Genomic DNA, 17,912 nt, shown 5'->3' with positions numbered 1-17,912 from the left:
CATCTATTTCATTAGTAATGTTTAGACTAACTACATGTTGAAATGATATTTTTCATTTATTGGAGCCAATAAAACATACTAATTTGGCCAGTTTGTTTTCTTTAATGTGGCTACTAGGAAATTTTAGATTCTATCTGTGGTCTCATTACACTTTTATTGGATAGCCCTGCTTTAGAGTTAAGCCTGGGCTTTATATGAGGGTCAGAGGAACACTGAGAGCAAGTGACATCAAGAGGACACCTGAATGGAATGCTGCCATTCCCTGGCTCTTCACTGTTAGGATTCAGGGCTTATCATTCCCATGTAGTACTTAAAAAAGGCTGTCTTAAAGCCATGATTTTGTTCTCTAATTCTGCTCACCAACGAATCAATAGAAAATAACATTGGGCCTAAAAATAATCAATATCATTTCATTTACTGTAAGGCTTAATCTTAACTATCAACCGTAGGCTTTAAACATAACCCTAGATGGATGGCACCTTCACACAGGCACAACATGTTTTCAGTTTCCTTTGAATTGAATATATATTTAAAGTAATAATTGAGTTTACTTCATAAAGATGATCACAACCTTCTTTTTTTAAACTCACATTTGAATTCAATAGGAACAGCTACAGTGAACTTGCATGGAGGGAACACATTTCATTGATATCGAACTAGAAACTTTTCCACTATTTTTGCAATCTGTATCAATTAATTTAATGTATTTTAAATGATCAGAGAAGCAGAGATTGTTTCTAGAGAGCTTGTTTACTTAGAAATACAACATACTATGAACACAGCCAATAAAATATTTACAAGATTCAGGTAAGCTGAGAATGAATGTTCTTCTCAGAACGTTTTCTTGGACTGTCAACTTTTCAATTAGAAGATCTTAAACAAAGATACTCATCTAATTCCCTGCAAAATCAACTACCAATTATTTAAAGTCAATAAAGTAGGCAACAGACTAACTGCAATCCAGAACCAACTAAAGGCACAACCATTTCAGACTGGGCTTAAACTCAGTAATTAAGTCAAGTATTTTCAGATATATGAAAGCAGAACAGAATTCAGAAGAAAGTATGTCCTTTGGGGAAATTGTAAAAAAATTAAATTAAATTAAATTAAATTAAATTAAATTAACAATAATAATAAGTAAATTTTTAAAATAAAGTTTCTCAAATTATATAAACTACATGACCCTTAGAAAACTATGCCCAACTTAAAGAACAAGATTTTCTTACATTTTCAAGTTCTAGCTAATATAATTAAAACAAATTTTCAAACTTACATGATATAAATTACCACCCACTCTTTTGATGGGGAAAAAAAAGAATTTCAAAATATGACCAGGGTAATGTGTGAGAAATATATACTCAAACACATACTGGCTACTCTTTCTGTTTGTCATGATCGGTCAACAACAAACTGTCAACTGTTTTTCTGAAGGCAGTCTTTGAAATGATAAGATAAAATATTTTCTTTGACGAACACTTCAAAATAAAAAAGGAAAGAAATGTCAAGACTTAAGATGATCAAACTTGAACTATGCTTTTGACTACTCTTAAAGAGAACCAAGGGTTCAAAAAGAAACGAAGAAAATAAAACCAAAAGTAGTTCACGAGGAACCATGATACTGTAGACATTTCCTTAAGACGGAGCCATGTACAATATGTAAATAAATCTTCAGATGCTGATAAAATGTTTACTATAAACCTCAAACACCCCCTAATGTGGCTGGTTATATCAAGCCTGGTCAAGGCTCCAAGTTTTTCTCCCATATCTTATTTCATCACATACTTTTGGGTAAGTATCTTCATTTGTCCACATCTAGAAAACTGAAGTGAGTAAGAAAATAGATAAGTAATAAGATGAATTTTAAAACGGCAGTCCCATTTTTACTGATGTAAGTATATTAAGGCTTAATTTCCTCTTTTCCATAGATGTTTCCATTCTGTTTTAATAATAGGTGCACATAAACAGACCTGAAAGGCTGTATAGCAACAGAAAAGGTAGAGAAATCTAGCTCAAAAAAGATTCTCAGGATCACCCTCTTTTCTAAAAACTTCAAAGTTTGTTTTATCTGCTGTTCCTTTCAAAGAACAAGCACAACAACAAAGGTGCTTTAGGCAAGTCTCTAGAAAACATCAAAGATGCTTCACCAGCGGAGAGAGTAAACTGACACTGCCATCACTACCCACCGAGCCACTGGAATTAGCCCTGTTTCCATCACTCTGATTGGAAGGATCTCCAGGAACAGGAGTCTAAACCACCTTGGTACAATCCACCAGTGTGAAGGCTTAGCTCTTGGGTGTTCCTGCCATAAAAATAAAATAGCATTCCCCATCTCCTCCTCCATCACTCCCCAAAGATATGCTTCCTGAGCAGATAAGGAGAAGTGGGCAAAAGCCAAAAACCTTCTCTAATTGTTTATGAAGAATCTTTCCTTTGGTTTGGTTCAACAAGTTTATTAATCTACCCACTTCCCTCTGTATCCTTTTGTATTGTATTCCCTCTGCATCCCAGAATGCCAATTATTACCCAATACCCTACCGTTCCTTTATCAGAAGAAAACCTGGAACGTACTCCTGGTGGCAATACTCCCAGCTAACAGACCGCATGTACCAGACCACAGCCATCAATGGCTACCCCCATTTTAGGAACATCTGGCTACAAGATGAAGCAGACATTGACAATGTCTCTTAAACCTAACTGATCCATAGCCATCAATGGTTACCCCCATTTTAGGAACATCTAAAAGTGCCCCATTGCTGAGAAAATGAAATTCAAACTCATTAAGGCATCCAAAGCTCTTAACCTCCATACCATCTCCTCCATCTACATTTCCATGGCTTCCTCTTTTATCCCATCTACACCCTTGCTGTTCCTTCTATCTGTAAAGCTCTACCATGCCCCAGTTAACCTCCACTCATCCTTAAAACTCAGTTCAAATGCTGCCAGCCTTCTCTATGAAGACTTTGTACCTTCGGCCATTGTGGCCTTTGGCCCACTGTACCTAATTACTTCTCCATCTCTTTCTTCCCCTGTCAGGCTGCGAATTCTTCAAGGAACAGACTGAGTCCCTTCTCTGTTTACTCACAGTCCCAAGAAGATTCTACGGCTCCTGTCACCCAGAAACACAGAAGGCATCCAGTATGCGTCCAAAAAATGAATGATATTTTTAAAAATTCAAGGAAAGTAGGAGAAAAATGCAGTGAGATAAAAAATTAATAATAATGAAAAATCATAACTCCAAATCAGTGTCAGTATCACAGAAGGCAATCACAAATGCCCTGAGAAAATTTGGACTAGAGACAAAACAGGTGAACACATTATACAAACAGCCAATTAAACATCCTGCATTAAACTTCCCCCTCATCTGCTAACAGAAGAATTGATCGATGGGTTTGGGTTTGTGTCTCACATGCTACATTTCTGAGATGAATGAGCAAAAGACCATGAAGGTACATGTCAGATTTTTTTTACGTATAAATAATTTAACAATGGTAATAAACCCTTAGAATGATATTTTAACCAATGTCTTTTGTTTTCCTCCAGGAAAAAAAAATGCTAAAATGTTTTTCTCTTTATTGGCTATTTATGAAATCAATAAATACAACTAAAAACACACACACAGAAACTGCCAACAAACAGAGTACTTCCCAGCTGTGTCCTTATAAACACCACCTAGAAAATTCACAAAGATACAAACTTAACCTTCGAATCCAGGCTCACAAAAGTGAAGTGAAATATTCAAATGGCAAGTAAAGACAAAGGACGAAATTACCTAGGAATTGGGTGGGTCTGCTTCCTATTTGTTTACTTAAGTGTGTCCTCCCTGTCATTACTAGTCGTTATCTTTGTCCTGGATATCTCCAAAGGCATGTTGGTTAATTACTCAGTTGCAAGTTCCCAGGACTTACACTGTCTTAAGATCGCTCCATCTAGCAGGCTGTCTCAGCCATCCAGTCACATGGCCACGCTCAGAGGATTCCCTCTGATCATACTTCACTGAACAAGTATGCAGTGATTCCAAAATTATAATTTGGTCACAAATGTACTCTTGAAAGGAGCCCTTCACAATTCCTTAAACTAACAGCAATATGTAAGCTGCCTTCCTGTTCAGTCATCCTACCAGCCAAGGACCTGTCCCACACAAAACCACCACAGGATTCTAAAATTTAGTTTACTTTCAATGGATTTAAAATTTCTGGGTTCTGTGATTTAAGAGGATTTGACACTTGACACAAAACATTAAAAACAAGTCTGAGAAAACACTGGCAAGACACAAGGCTAATTATAATGACCTCAATTAGATTTTCAGTGCCCGTCTAGTTAATAGCACATAGTGGCACTGGTTTCAGGCCTTGAATTTGAAGAGTTCTTTAAGAGAATATGAGTAACAGAATTTCAATTTTTTCTTAAAGGGCCAATTTCTATCCTGGTTCACACTGAATTAACAAGTGGATGTTAGCTGAAAAATGGCCAAAAGCAGCAAACTGAAAAAATACAATGATAATGAAATTTTCATTTTGATAGCCACTCAATTTCATTCTAATACACAATGTATTCTTTCTGAATTCCACCCTCTTCTTCAAAGAAAATCATTTCTAGTTACCCTCAACTGAAAGTGTGCCAGCCAGAGGGCTGGTGGAATATTTCAAAAACAAGGCCTTTTTTGCTGAGTCAGCTGAATTTCTGAAATGAAGAGTTGCCAATGAAGTTATTGAGCATTTATGAAATCTTTTCACAATAAAATGCTCTAGAAAAGGCTGAAAAATGAATCTTACTAAAGAGGCTTTTATTTTTTTCTGAACACATGTAGTTAGGTGTCATTCACAATTTTTTTAAACATGAGAAGTTAATTCAACTGCCAAGAATCAAGTACATAATTTTTCATCACTAAAGTATAAAATTCCTAGAGTATTCATTTAAAACATTTAACAAACACTTAGTAAATACTACTAGGCATTGTCGTTGAGTGGGGAAACAAATTATAGGAAACAGTTTGGGATCACAGGCAATATCAACTTCTCTGCTCCACCATTTTTGTTTTTAATATCTAACCACCAAAGTAGATCCCTTGTCCCCAGGTATTGTTTTACATCACAGTGACTAAATAGCTCTCTCCTCCAGGTATCTAAGTTAACATTTGGGTGGTGCCTAGATCAGAGAACTTTTCTGATAATATCACATAAAATACCACACTCACAGCCAACTGCCATCTAGCAAACCCCTACCCCCTTACCCAACTTAATTTTTCCCAAGTCCCCTACTATTTGCTGTTTATTCTGTCTGCCTCTCATTAGATTGTAAGCTCCTCTGAGGGGAAGGACCTAAAAAGTATTGGTTAAACAAAGGAGTGAATTTTCCTTTTCTGGGTGTGCCCATAAAAATCTAGGTTTCTGTTAACACTTTTCTATAGAAATTTGATTTTAATTTTAAACTGCTAATTCATTTCATATGTAAGTATCTGAATAAATTATTCTTAGAATGATCAGTCTGCATATTTGCAAGTTTCTATGGGAGTTCTTTAAGAACTCATCACATGTCTTAAAACCAATATACCGCAATGATAAGCCTGTATTTGTTTTAAATAAACCGTAACAAGCAATTAAGAGCATCAACATGAGGAATATTTGCTCTCAAATATCATTTCTCGTATGGTAAGATTTATGTTAGTCTCTGGAGAGTTAGGCTAAGATTTCGAAAAATTTGCATCAGTTTTAAGGCTCAACCTTCAAAGTAGAAAAGGACTCTTTTTTTGAAAGACAAAAAAAATCAATAAATATGGTTACAAAGTAGTACTTACCTATCTGTATCATGTGTGCCTGTTAATTCCATTACAAAATGACTGAGTCGTGCTATTTATAAAAACAATAATTATGTTTTTGAAAAGCCATCCCATAGAAAGAGCAAACATAAAAAGTCCTTTTTTGAAGTAACCAAGCCTCAATAGACCATACTATTGTCTTCATTTTTGACTAAAAATAAAAATTATGTTGTCTTGTTAATTTTACTGTAATCAAGCATGTGCAGACAAGAGAAACAACAAACGAGTTTGTGGTCACTGAGGGGGTAAGAGGTCAGGTCTAAAGTGTATAACTGCATCTCAAGAGTAGAATTAAACCTGTCTTTATTCCTGTAAAATGTCTCCATGGGGTCAAAACATATCACAGCCATTAAGGCTCTGAAATTTAACAAAGCAACAAGAGTAATAATGCATTTCTTCATCTAATACAAAATGACTTTTCTTGATAGAGCAGACCTCTTATTCTCCTAAGCATTCTTTGAGGCTGAAAGTAATTTGTCTTAATCATCTAGGATGCCTAACATCCTCTAGTGAAGATAGTATGCAGATTTCTATGGAAGCGAACTGAGCACATAGGACAAATTAGATTCTCTACAAACGAGAATAAGGCAAAGAACAATCTCATAGCAGCAAGAAAAAAAAATCACTCAAAATTTTTTTCGTACTGAAATTTCTCAGCTAAAAATCATCTCAACTTGGGAAGAAAAAATAAAAAGAGACAGAGAGACCCTCTGGAAACTAGAAGATACCAACACTGGGGTGCATCACTAGTCAGACCTTAAGAATTCTAGAACTTGTTCATCTACAAAACAAGCTTACTGTTCTATTTCCTTTTCTGAAATGTTTATCTTGCTTATTCCTTGCCCCTGCGCATTGACCCTACTATGTGGTTGTGGTACCTTCATTCCTCACTGTATCTACTCTGTGTACGACGTTCAAACACAGCTACATTAATTATCTCCTCCTACTTGAATCCACTTATTTTGATTGAGCAGGACAAGGATAAATACCTGAGCTGGTGTGAGTTAAAAAAAAAAACCCATATAGATTCCTTGGGACTTGGCTTATTGATTCTTCAATGTGTTAATCATACCTTAACCACAGTATTACTAATTTAGGGTATTCTCAAATATCGTTAGCCTAATTTTGAAACTGAGATTGAAAAACCTTTTATTTTATAATGAGGAAAGTATGCTGATTTAAAAAAGGATGCCTTTTAATTAAGCAGTAGATCAGGATAAAGTTTCAGAGCTTACCATCATCTGGCTAGTAATATAATTCATTTTATTTTGTAAACTGATTTCTTACATAAAGGCTATCTTCTCAAGCAGTCTGCTTTTTGGTTTCCTCGCCCTCTGATGAAGATCATTTCAAGCATTTAGGTAAGATCAAAATTCTTTTGCTGGCATTTGAAATCTTCTATTTCTGCCTAGATTGGCAAAACATGTTTATTCATTTTTCTAGAATAGGCTTTGCTTAAAACTAAACCAAGTTATTCACAGCTCTGCACATAGCTGATAGTCAACCAATAGCTGAGTTAATAATTGAGCCAGAATATAAACTTGCCCAATATCAGACATGTGTAGCAAGCTGCCAGGGTGTGCAAACATTTAAAACAGGTCTTTCCCATTTGCGTAATGAGTGCTTACACTTTTTACACATTTCTGTACTGTTCAAGTTTTTCTACGAGCATGAATTGTTTTAATGGTTTTCCAAAAAGCCAAATGAAATATAAAATACCTATGAATATTTCATCAATGAAATTTTATAACATGTATTTAAAAAATTTTATATGTGGTAAAAATCTTATCTGCAATGTCTTTTTTAAAATTTCAATCAAATTCACTCATTCTTTTCATGAACATACTGCCAAATGCCTGCAATAATCTTAACTGGTTAGCAAGTGCATCAGTCAATAAGTGAAACATCATATACCCTTTTTTTAACTTTCAACAGCGTATGAGATTCAATATATCTATTTCACATCATCATAAACAGTAATTGTAACTAACATGGAGTTTTCATAATGTGTCATGTTTTTTATATATATATATATACATATATATGTGCATATATGTGCGTATATATATATAAACTCATATACTACTCCAAGCAATTTACACATACATTAACTCTATCTTCAACAACCATACGCAATATTATCCCCATTTTACAAAGGGAAAAACTGAGACACGAGCAGGCCCACAGTCAATAGCTCAAAAGGGCCGGAGCCAGGATTTATGCCCAGTCATTCCTGGCTCGGTCCAGGCTCTTGATCACTGCGGGATGCTACCTTCCCTGAACACGTGAGAAACCCCACAACTTGGCTGCTGGCCTGACATCACATTGATGTCGAAATCAAGGCTATAAATGTAGGAACAATTCCACTTTCCAGAGAGCTGGCTTTTAAAAGCCTCTCATTTTCCCCATTTCAACCACTACCTTCTTTCATAAAATACTATAATCCTAGCAATGCTCAAGCTAAATCTCTACTGCATGTTTCTTCCAAATATAGCCCCACAAAGTCTAAATAAAATGGCCCCTGAGTTCTCCATCTCAGCTAAGATTTCATACTGAATTCTCTGTATTCCACGTTGAAGTCAGCTAACTAACCTATCAGGCAACTGTTTTTCAGAGAAGTATTAGTTCATGAACGTGTCCAGGCTGTTTTTTTTTTAATGAATTACTTTATTCCTAGAGTCATTCGAATCCAGTTTGGGGTAGATTTCTACTTCTAAAAAGGTACCAGTAAGGCATATCTATTAACCATTAATCTGAAGAGGAAAATTCACCAGGTATCTTTTCCAAAGAAAAAAAATTCACCAGGTTATCTTATTTACCAGATAGTGACCTCACTGAAATGGTTATTTCTTAAACTATCCACGTTAAACTGCAGGCATAGTTACATAACATTGTCCTCTTCACTATGGTTTCCATTTCCAAACCTAGTTTGAGGGTTCAGATACTCTTTGCTTTTCATTAACAATAATAAAAATTAAGAAATAGATATTTTCTTGCTTAAACGTGCTACTCATTCAGGTCTGCTCAGTGCTTCACTTTGGCCACCTCCACCTGCCACCTCTGTCTTCCTCCAGCCACTCATGAGGGTGTAACTGGATACTGGCTGAGAGACACGGGGTGACAGTGCTCCCAAGGATGTGCAGAAGATTGTGTGAGCAATTCCCACTCCATACATTTGTATGTGAGGTCCCACTAGGAAAAGGAAACCATTTTATCATTTAGTCAAGTAGAACCCAGAGAGGTAGAAAACTACCAGGAAAAACAAAACAAAACAAAACAGAAAACGAGTGAAGTACTTTATTTTCCCTACCCTCCTTGTTGCTGCTCAGTGAATCATGTTTTTCCTCTCGGACTCACTCCCTCAGCCAAGGTCCTACTGAAGATGCTGCCTTTAGCCCCTCAGCTCCCCACTGGGACTTCCCTGCTCCTCTCCACAGTGTACCCTGCACTCTCCCTTTCCGTCAAGGCATCTGTCACTGCTCATGAACACATGTTTATAATGATTCTTTTATTCTCTGTCTTCCCTCCTTGACTGGAAGCTTCCTGAAGCAAAAGACTGTTTGGTTCACCACACTATCTTCAGGGCTGCAGGACAGAGCTTGGCTCAAAATGAGAAGCAATAAAAAATGTTCCAAATGAATAGATGGAGAGACTAAGAAAATCAAATCCCACACTTGCTCCACCCGCACCCTCAGGGTGTGTGTGTGTGTGTGTGTGTCTCAGAGTGGAAAAGTGGACAGAGGTAGGTAAACAAATACTGTAACTGCAAAGACTTAATCACCCTTCCCAGGACCTGAGATACAAACCTGGCTGAAAATGAACCACCAGGCAATTCTCCAGGATTATCTCATCCTCCTGTTTCTTCATTCCTTAAATATAGATGTTTAAACTGCTAATAGTTTTACTCAGGATATGGCTTAATTTGTACTTTCCTCTTGGTGCTTAACACTTTGTGTTTTCTTTTGTAATCATGTGCCTGTCTTATTTACTCTGCAAACTTCCTGGGGATCAGGGAACGAGGGTGGGGAGAAATAAGGTGTATGCAAGCCAAATTAAACCTTACGTCCTGGAGCTTAACTTTTAAAGTACATTTATAAGCTTTATCTTTGCATTTGTAATTGACATAACGAGGCAGAGTCAAAGAAGTGCATTAATGAAAGACGTTTTTTAGTCTCTTAAGGTAACACATGTCCCCACCTAGGTTAGAATTACATTTCTACTGAATTTTACCACATTCCTTAGTGGCAGTTTAACAGCCACCTAAAAGGCACATGATAGCTCTGCTTCTTTCTAGAATGATCGACAACCTTCATCTTCATACCAGTATCTGTCTAGAAGTCTCTAGTAAGCCATAAACAGTAATAAAAATCAGGGCTCCTCCACCAACAGGGAGAAAGCCTTTTCCACAAAGAAAACCTCTCCATTTTTTTCTTTGACCCAATATTTAGTGGATCACATTCTTTTTTTTCCTTTTTTTCTTTTTACAATCAGTCATTCCTAATTTAACCCTGTGATCCTTAGTTACACGTGCCTCTTCACTCTCCCAATCAGCACCAGGGATCATCAGTCTGCCTGGAGTCCTTCTCTGCAGTACTAATGGCCTCCCGAGTGCCCATCAGGCGCCTCTGCTGGTTGGGGTGACAAGGGAGCAGCTCTGGTGCCCTGTGGTTATTGTGGCTTCCCACGGATCAGCAAGGACCAGGACTCCTTACAGCCCACCATCAAATCTGAGCATCCCTGTGTTGTGCCAAGGCACCTACTGTTAGCACAGTCCTAGTCAGTGTGAGTAGGGATCTGGAATCTGTGAATTAGCACAGCTATCAAAGCAGATAATTGTGACTAGGTTAAACCCCACAACACAGGAAAATAAAACTTAAGAGGAAGCAAGTTTAAATCAACAAACATCCGGGCCCTTTTAACGCCTCTTCTTTCACTATGCCAGGGAAAATCATCCGCTCAGGTAATCACATTTCCCCCAGAAGAAGCCGAGGCCCCATTATCACTGCCCTTATTCATTTCTTTTTTCGAGCCATCTGCAGTAGACCTATTTTCTAAGCCCTGCAAGAGACAGGCAACTCATAATTACATCTTTTCAGAGGACAGAGATTTAGCTGGATAAATCCCCCTCAAACCTCGTTAGAGTGAATTGCCTACCCTTCCATTAATGCTTTGCAAATGAACCAATGTGAATCTGATCTCCACCCTTTGAAGGAGGTGACAGTAACCAGTGAAAATGTCCAAAACGATGGCAGAAGGAGCAAAACATGCAATCAAACCAGCTAAAAAAGAAGTCTGAATCATACCTGCCTGCACTCTGCCTTCTTTCACATGGAAAAAATGTTGTTCCAAAAGTTAAAAATTTACATTTTGGCAAAAGCTTCAAATATAAAGAATATGATATGCTTTTAATTACTTGTGTTTTTTAATTGTGTGTAAGACAATCAGGAAAACTGAAATAATTGTAGGAGTAAATTTAAATATGGGAAAAACCAGTTTTCCTTAATTAAATGCATTTTTTAATGGTCAACCAAATTCTTCAACTCTTAAAACAAACTGTCATAACTAGCTCCGAGGAGTTTCCTGAGCCACTTGTAGGTAAAACACAGAAGGGGAAAAAGTTCAATGACCTTGTAAATTAGGGACTAAAAAGCCACAGTGTGGTTTCACTAGGCTGTGATAGTCAGTAGCCTCAGTGGAATTACAGGAAAACAATTGTCCAGAAATTGCTCTTTTGGAAAATTACCATGAGGCAGGGAAAAGGAAGGGGGGGAAAATGGGGAAAGGTGGGGCTACAAAGGGTAAGATACCGAATGAAAACCCAAACGATGTTAAATACAACCTTTTCTGCCCCAACTATCCACGCAAACAATTTCTAGGCATCTTCAGATAAAAAGGAAAATAGTCATTTTGCACAGGCGTGAGCTGAATGTTCGAGAGTTGGCTGAATGGGGAAGACTTGTTATACACCTAGTGGTGGGTGGATTTTACCAGGCTGCAGCCTCCACACAGCTTTTCTTTGCTGCACTGCAGAGGCGCCATCTTCTCCGTCTTAATCTTCACTCAATTCAATCCTTTTTATCTGCACCCTAAAAAAAAAGACCCTGAGGACCCTCCCAGCAGCCCACGCCCCCAGAGGAGCTAAACCATAGTGCCCAGCGCTGCCCGGGAAGAGGCCGCGCCTTAATCGCACAAACACCTCCTTTGATGCACGGGAGGGGAGAGCTCGTGCCTCCCCACCGCCCGCAACTGCCTTTCCAGACGCACACCCCACTCTCCGCGTATTTCTCCCCAAGGACTTTACAACCAAGAACGAATTAGCAAGGCTCGGAGGTGATGGGGGTGGGTGGGAAGTAGAGGGGCCTTGAGGCTCCCTAGAGCCGCCCCAACCCCCTCCGGGACAGACGCGCAGCGCGGGGAAGGGAGGCAGGCGGAAGCCTCGGTGGCGCACAGACTAACGCGGCTCAGCCTACCGCGCCCCGGGCTGGCGAGGGCGGGGTGTCGCGGCTTTTGTTCCCGGGGACCTTCTGCCTCTCCAGGCCAATCTGAGGGTGCGAGCGAACGCCGGGGATGTGTTGGCTTGCGGAAGGTACGAGGTGGCTGTGGGTCTCTGACCCCTCCCATCTCTCGCAACTTAACACAAAAGGGAGACGCAGAAATGTACAAAGTTTGCCTGAGGAGGGTGGTGCGCGACCCTGCTTGTGGTCGCACTCAGGCGGCAGCCCGAGCAGCCGCTAAGAGGAAGGAGGAGGAGGTCGGGCAAGGAAGGGGTGTTGGGGATGCGAAGGGAAGGTGAACCCGGGCGGAAAGGCAAAGGGAAGTGGGACGGGGGTGCCCAGTTGTCCCGACTCCTCCTTCCCAGGGCCAGAGAGAAAGGGAAGGGCAGAGGTCAAGACTTGGGGATAGGATCCAGGGACTCTGCGTTTTCGGTTTTCCCCACGTGCTCTCTTCCCCTAGCTCCCCTCTGGATGTCTCTCGCCTCCCCCGGCCCCCAGGCAGGGACTGAGTCGGGGTCTGAGCTCAGGATCGCCTCCTCTTCTTCTCGCCCCCAACTGGCCCGGACCCAGGCGCCCGAAGCCTAGCCCGCTCACTCTCCGCGGGCCAGAGCGCGCGTCCCCGGGGCAGGGCTGGGCCAGAGGCAGGGATGCGCAGGGCGCCCGCAAGCGGGGACGTAGGGCACAGAGGGGAGAGGGGGCCCCTCAACTGCCCCCAGCTTCTCTGGACGAAAGACTTAGAGGGATCGGGTCCCCACCGTACCCCCACCCCCATTCCAAGGCGCGGTACCCACCTCCAGCGCCCGAGCTGTCCAGGCGGCCAGCAGGACCAGTGCCAAACCGGGCAGCATCGCGACCCTGCGCGGGGCACCGAGTGCACTGCTGTGCGAGTGGGATCCGCCGCGCCCTTGCTCTGCCGGTGTCGCCGCCGCCGCCGCCGCCGCCGTCTCCGATGGCCCCGCGCTCACGCAGCTCCTGGTGCTCTCTCCTACGGCTGCCGAAGAAACTGACGGAGCAGCAGCGCGGCGGCGGGGCTCGGAGCCCGGCGAGTCAGCTGATCCGGCCCACCCCGCTCGGCACCCGAGAGAGACCCCTAGCGGCGCCGCCGGTGAGCTGCGCCCGCTCCGCCGGGGAGGGGCCTGCGTCCCCGGCGCCCACAGGTGCGGCGCCCCGGCTCCCCTCGGCTCCCCGTGCGCCTCGCCCGCCGCCGGCCGCCTGGCCCCGCGAGCGGTGGGACGGAGAGTCTGGGGCCCGGAGAGGGACGGTGCAGGATCAGGGGAAGGTGAGTCGTAGGACGTTTGAGCTCCAGAAAAGTCGGGAGCGCTCCCCGCTCGTTCCCGTGAGCTTGACTCATCCGACCCCGCAGGCCTCGCGGGGGTGCCTTTTTATAAAGCGCTGCTGCGGGGTGCGTTTTTATCCGCATTCCGTTTTTTGTCTCGGTTTGGAGAGGTGGGGGGAGGTGTTTCTGGAAGAGAATGGGAACAAGGCAAGCTTAAAGGAAATAGGATCCCTTTGCTCGTTGGGAGAGCAAAAAAACCTCATTTTTTTTTCCGTCAAAAGCAGCCACGAGCAACCTGGAATTTCTATCTTTAGACCGAACCAAAGGAGCAGGGCGCCGGACCCGGAGAAGAAGCGGCGACCTATTTACTTCTCCTTGAAAAAAAGGTTGTTTTCTTTTAAATTTTTGTTTATTTGTTGTCTTTTTTGTTTTTGTTTTGAGAAGGGGATGTCATCAGGGATTTTTTTATCAGACAGGAATGTAATCTGAGATGCGGGTGAAGTAAAAGTTAAGAGGGAAGGGGTCTGGAAAGATGACCGACCCCCATACCTCAGAACTTGTGACCTCCAACTCCGTCCTTGTGCTTCCTTGTGTCTGTCCTAAATTACAGAAGTGAAACTTCTGGGAAGCCACCTTCTCCTAAACACACACCGTCCAATGCCGAGTTAGTGCCCAGTGAGTCTAGAATGGTCTAGAACTGCCCAGATGTATCCCCTGCTGTTGACCTGAAGGAGCAGGTGTCTCTGAGCCACAGTCCACAGTGGGCCTGGTGGGACGGAATGAAGCCACAGACTCTGGCCCTGGGCTCATGGCTCGGCCAAGGAGGATGCAGACTTCCTTCCCAAGATGTCAGCGTTTCTCTGCCAGCTTCTCTAGATGTCTCCTGCCTTTACCCCCTCTAAGCATCCAAGCCTGATCCCTGGGTTACTTTTTCCCCTGAATGACCTTTGAATGTCCTCAACAAATAATGACAAATACTTTTTACCGCGAATTATTTGTTTAACATGCTTTAAGTCATTTACTTCCTACCAAAACCAATGAGGCCCCTACTGTTACTATTTCCGTTGAGAAGTGAGGAAGCTGCCGAGAGGGAACTTCTCGCAAAGCTGACAGCGGTTGGGACTGCAGAGAAATGCCCAAGTGACAGCAAAACCCAGTTGCTTCCAAACATTTAGGCACCACCACAATTCCCTCTGCCCAAGGTTTGTAGGAGCAATTGAATGCAGAGAGGAGTTTGACTCAAAGACGGGAAAGGAGCAGGACCAACTCTTAAATTTTACAGGGTCCAGTGCAAAATGAAAAGATGGGACCTTTTGTTCCAAAATTAAGAATATTTAACCAAGAATAGGGTCCTTCTGAGCACAACAGGACTCTGTGACCACACCGATTGTGTGCCCATGAAGTCAGTCCTGGGAGGGAGGAAGCAATTTTTAAGAGTAAGGGACTTTTACTGAGCACAGAATTCGGAAATACAGAGGTGAGGTTATAATCTATGAAAATAAAAGTTCTTAGATTTGGCACTTTCCCTTCCCCCTGTTGAAATGCACCGCAGTCACCATCCCTGGAGAAGATGTTCCGTGGGGGTGATGAGCTCCTGACTGTGTCAGAGTGATGGACGTTCTTTACATTTTCTCCTGTTTCATCACCACTCAGAGAGCCTGATGGTGTTTAATTTTCAGCCACTATCGCTGTTCTGTGTTTAATGCCATTTCCTGCCCCGAGGTGTCTTCAGGATCCTCTGAGCAGTAAATAGGAGAACATCTCTAGTTGGAACTCAGCACTGGGGAGGGGACTGAGCACCCATTGGCTGGAATCGCCACAACATTCCCAGCCTAGACCTAAATGCCTCAGCTTGGGAGGCATTCCCTAACTCCTCAGACAGTGCATTCTGTCTTCTGGCTGTTCTGGTTACTAGAAAGCTCTTACCCAATGAAAGCCCACATCCCGTCCCTTTCACCTCGCACCCAGAGGTCCTTGTTGTACATCTGTGGCCAAGCCAAACAAGTCTTTTCCACGTCACAGATCTTCACATATTTGCCAACAGCTTTCACGCTGCTCCTGCCTCCAGAGTCCTCTCTTTGCACAGTAACACAGGCACGTCATTCAACAGGTGCACACGTGGCACAGTGGAACCTGTTTCTGGTTCCTGCCACACCCTGGCTGTTCTCTAAATGCATTCTGATTTGTCTGTGTGTGTGTGTGTGTGTGTGTGTGTGTGTGTGTTTTACAGTCCTCCAAGAGTGCTGTGGCCACTGCAGCGTGGAGGAGTCTCTTGTCCACCTCACTCTGCAGGTTAGTGTTGCATTGGATTGGATGGGTTCAGGTTGGTCACATTTGCTGCTGAATCTCCCCTCTATTTGATGCAGAGTACTGCTGAGCCACATCTCTTGTCATCTTGTGTTTAAGGTGTTGTCTGTGCCATGCAAATATCACCAAAAGCAGTCTTATTTTTTGTTGAGGTATAGTTGATGTGCAATATTATATAAGTTTTAGAAGTACAATATAGTGATTCATAACTGGTAAAAGTTATATTCCATTTATAATTGTTATAAAATATTGGCTGCATTCCCTGTGTTGTGCAATACATCCATATAGCTTATTTACTTTATACATATTAGTTGGTACCTCTTAATCTCCTTCCCCTACCTTGCCCTTCCTCCCTCCCCTCTCCCCACTGGTAACCGCTTGTTTGTTCTCTATATCTGGGAGTCTGTTTCTTTTTTGTTATATTCATTGGGTTGTTTTATTTTTTTAGATTCCCCATATAAATGATATCATACAGAATTTATCTTTCTCCATCTGACTTATTTCACTTAGCATACTATCCTCCGAGTCTATCCATGTTGTTGAAATGGCAAAATTTCATTCTTTTTATGACTGAGTAGTATTCCATTGAATATATACATCACATCTTCTTTATCCGTTCATCTGTTGATGGACACTTACGTGGCTTCCATGTGTTTGTAATTGTAAATAATGCTGCTATGAACATTGGGGTGCCTGTATCTTTTTGAATTAGTGTTTTCATTTTTGGGGGTATACACTCAGGTATGATGTTGTTAGCTTATATGGTAGTTTTATTTTTGGTTTTTTGAGAAACCTCCATACTGTTTTCCACAGTGGCTACACCAATTTACATCCCCACCAGCAGTACATGGGTTCCCTTTTCTCCGCATCCTTCTCAACATTTATTTGTATTCTTTTTGATGGCAGCCATTCTGATAGTCGTGAGGGCGTATCTCCTGGTAGATTTAATTCTCATTTCTCTGATGAGTAACCATGTTGAGCATCTTTTCATATGCCTGTTGGCCATCTGTATATCTTCTTAGGAAAAATGTCTATACAGGTCTTCTGCCCATTTTTTAATCAGATTTTTTTTTTTTTGACGTTGAGTTGTATGAGCTGTTTATATATTTTGAATATTAACCCCTTATCTGTCATATCATTTGCAAATATTTTCTCCCATTTAGTAGGTTATCTTTTTATCTCGTTAATGGTTTCCTTTGCTGTGCAAAAGCTTCTAAGTTTAATTAGGTCCAATTTGTTTATTTTTGCTTTTATTTCCTTTGCTTTAGAAGACAGATCCAAAAAAAAATATTGCTACAATTTATGTCAAAGAGTATTCCACATATGTTTTTTTCTATGAGTTTTCTGATTTCCACCAAAAGCAGTCTTAGTCTAGGCCAGAAGGTGAGCTCTGTATTCTTCTGCTAGGGATACGATAACCAAATACCACCGTCTGGGTGGTTTAAACAACAGAAATTTATTTTCTAACGATTTTGGAAGCTAGAAGTCCATGATCAGGGTGTCCATGGGGTTGATTTCTGTGGCCTCTCTCTTTGGCTTGTACATGGCCATTTTCTCCCTGTGTCTTCACATGGTCTTCCCTCTATGTGAGTCTGTGTCCTCATCCTCTCCTCCAAGGGCGCCAGTGGTATTGGATTAAGGCCCACCCTAAAGACCTCATTTTGACCTAATTACCCCCTTTAAAATCTCCATCCCCAAATACAGTCACATCCTGAGGTTCTGAGAACTAGGCTTCAACATATAAATTTGGGTTGAATGCAATTCAGTCCATAACAGGACCCCTAAAATTATTATTTTCACATTTAAGCTACCCTCCAATCCATCCTTGAGAGTGGATTCCTTCCACCTTTTATTCACATCCTTTTGAAACCAGCGCAAGTCCTAGGTAACCAGCGTGATTTCTTTAGCTGCCTCCTGGTTGAATGTTTGGGTAACTTGGCTACTCCAGACTTGCAATCATGTTGTAAATTGTGGTACCTTCCATAGAGGTGCTGCCTTGCCGAGTAGTAGCTGTGATGAC

The 17,912-nt window shown here is 41.6% G+C and overlaps 2 protein-coding genes across 7 annotated transcripts in view; one reads left to right on the top strand and one right to left on the bottom strand.

The window, feature by feature from the left end:
• Positions 1–13,339, bottom strand: part of APP (amyloid beta precursor protein) — a 259,837-nt gene extending 246,498 nt beyond the window's left edge. For 3 of the 6 annotated variants that reach the window (XM_032476897.1, XM_032476907.1, XM_032476930.1), the window contains exon 1: positions 13,101–13,309. In XM_032476897.1, coding sequence (XP_032332788.1) covers positions 13,101–13,157 — 57 coding nt within the window. In that variant the 5' untranslated portion in view covers positions 13,158–13,309. Of the gene's footprint in view, positions 1–13,100 lie in introns of all 6 variants that reach the window. The other 3 variants (XM_032476915.1, XM_032476919.1, XM_032476923.1) reach the window with 3 other exon arrangements.
• The window catches only part of LOC106729820 (basic proline-rich protein-like), a 100,398-nt gene continuing 94,956 nt past the window's right edge, over positions 12,471–17,912 (top strand). The window contains exons 1-4 of the mRNA XM_032479018.1: positions 12,471–12,566; positions 12,770–13,588; positions 13,900–13,971; positions 15,816–15,877. Of these exons, the coding sequence (XP_032334909.1) occupies positions 12,471–12,566; positions 12,770–13,588; positions 13,900–13,971; positions 15,816–15,877 (1,049 nt within the window). The remainder of the gene's footprint in view (positions 12,567–12,769; positions 13,589–13,899; positions 13,972–15,815; positions 15,878–17,912) is intronic.

The sequence above is a fragment of the Camelus ferus genome, chromosome 1 (genome assembly GCF_009834535.1).
Source record: "Camelus ferus isolate YT-003-E chromosome 1, BCGSAC_Cfer_1.0, whole genome shotgun sequence".
Classification (NCBI taxonomy): Eukaryota; Metazoa; Chordata; class Mammalia; order Artiodactyla; family Camelidae; genus Camelus; species Camelus ferus.
This window is presented reverse-complemented; position numbering and strand designations above follow the sequence as displayed.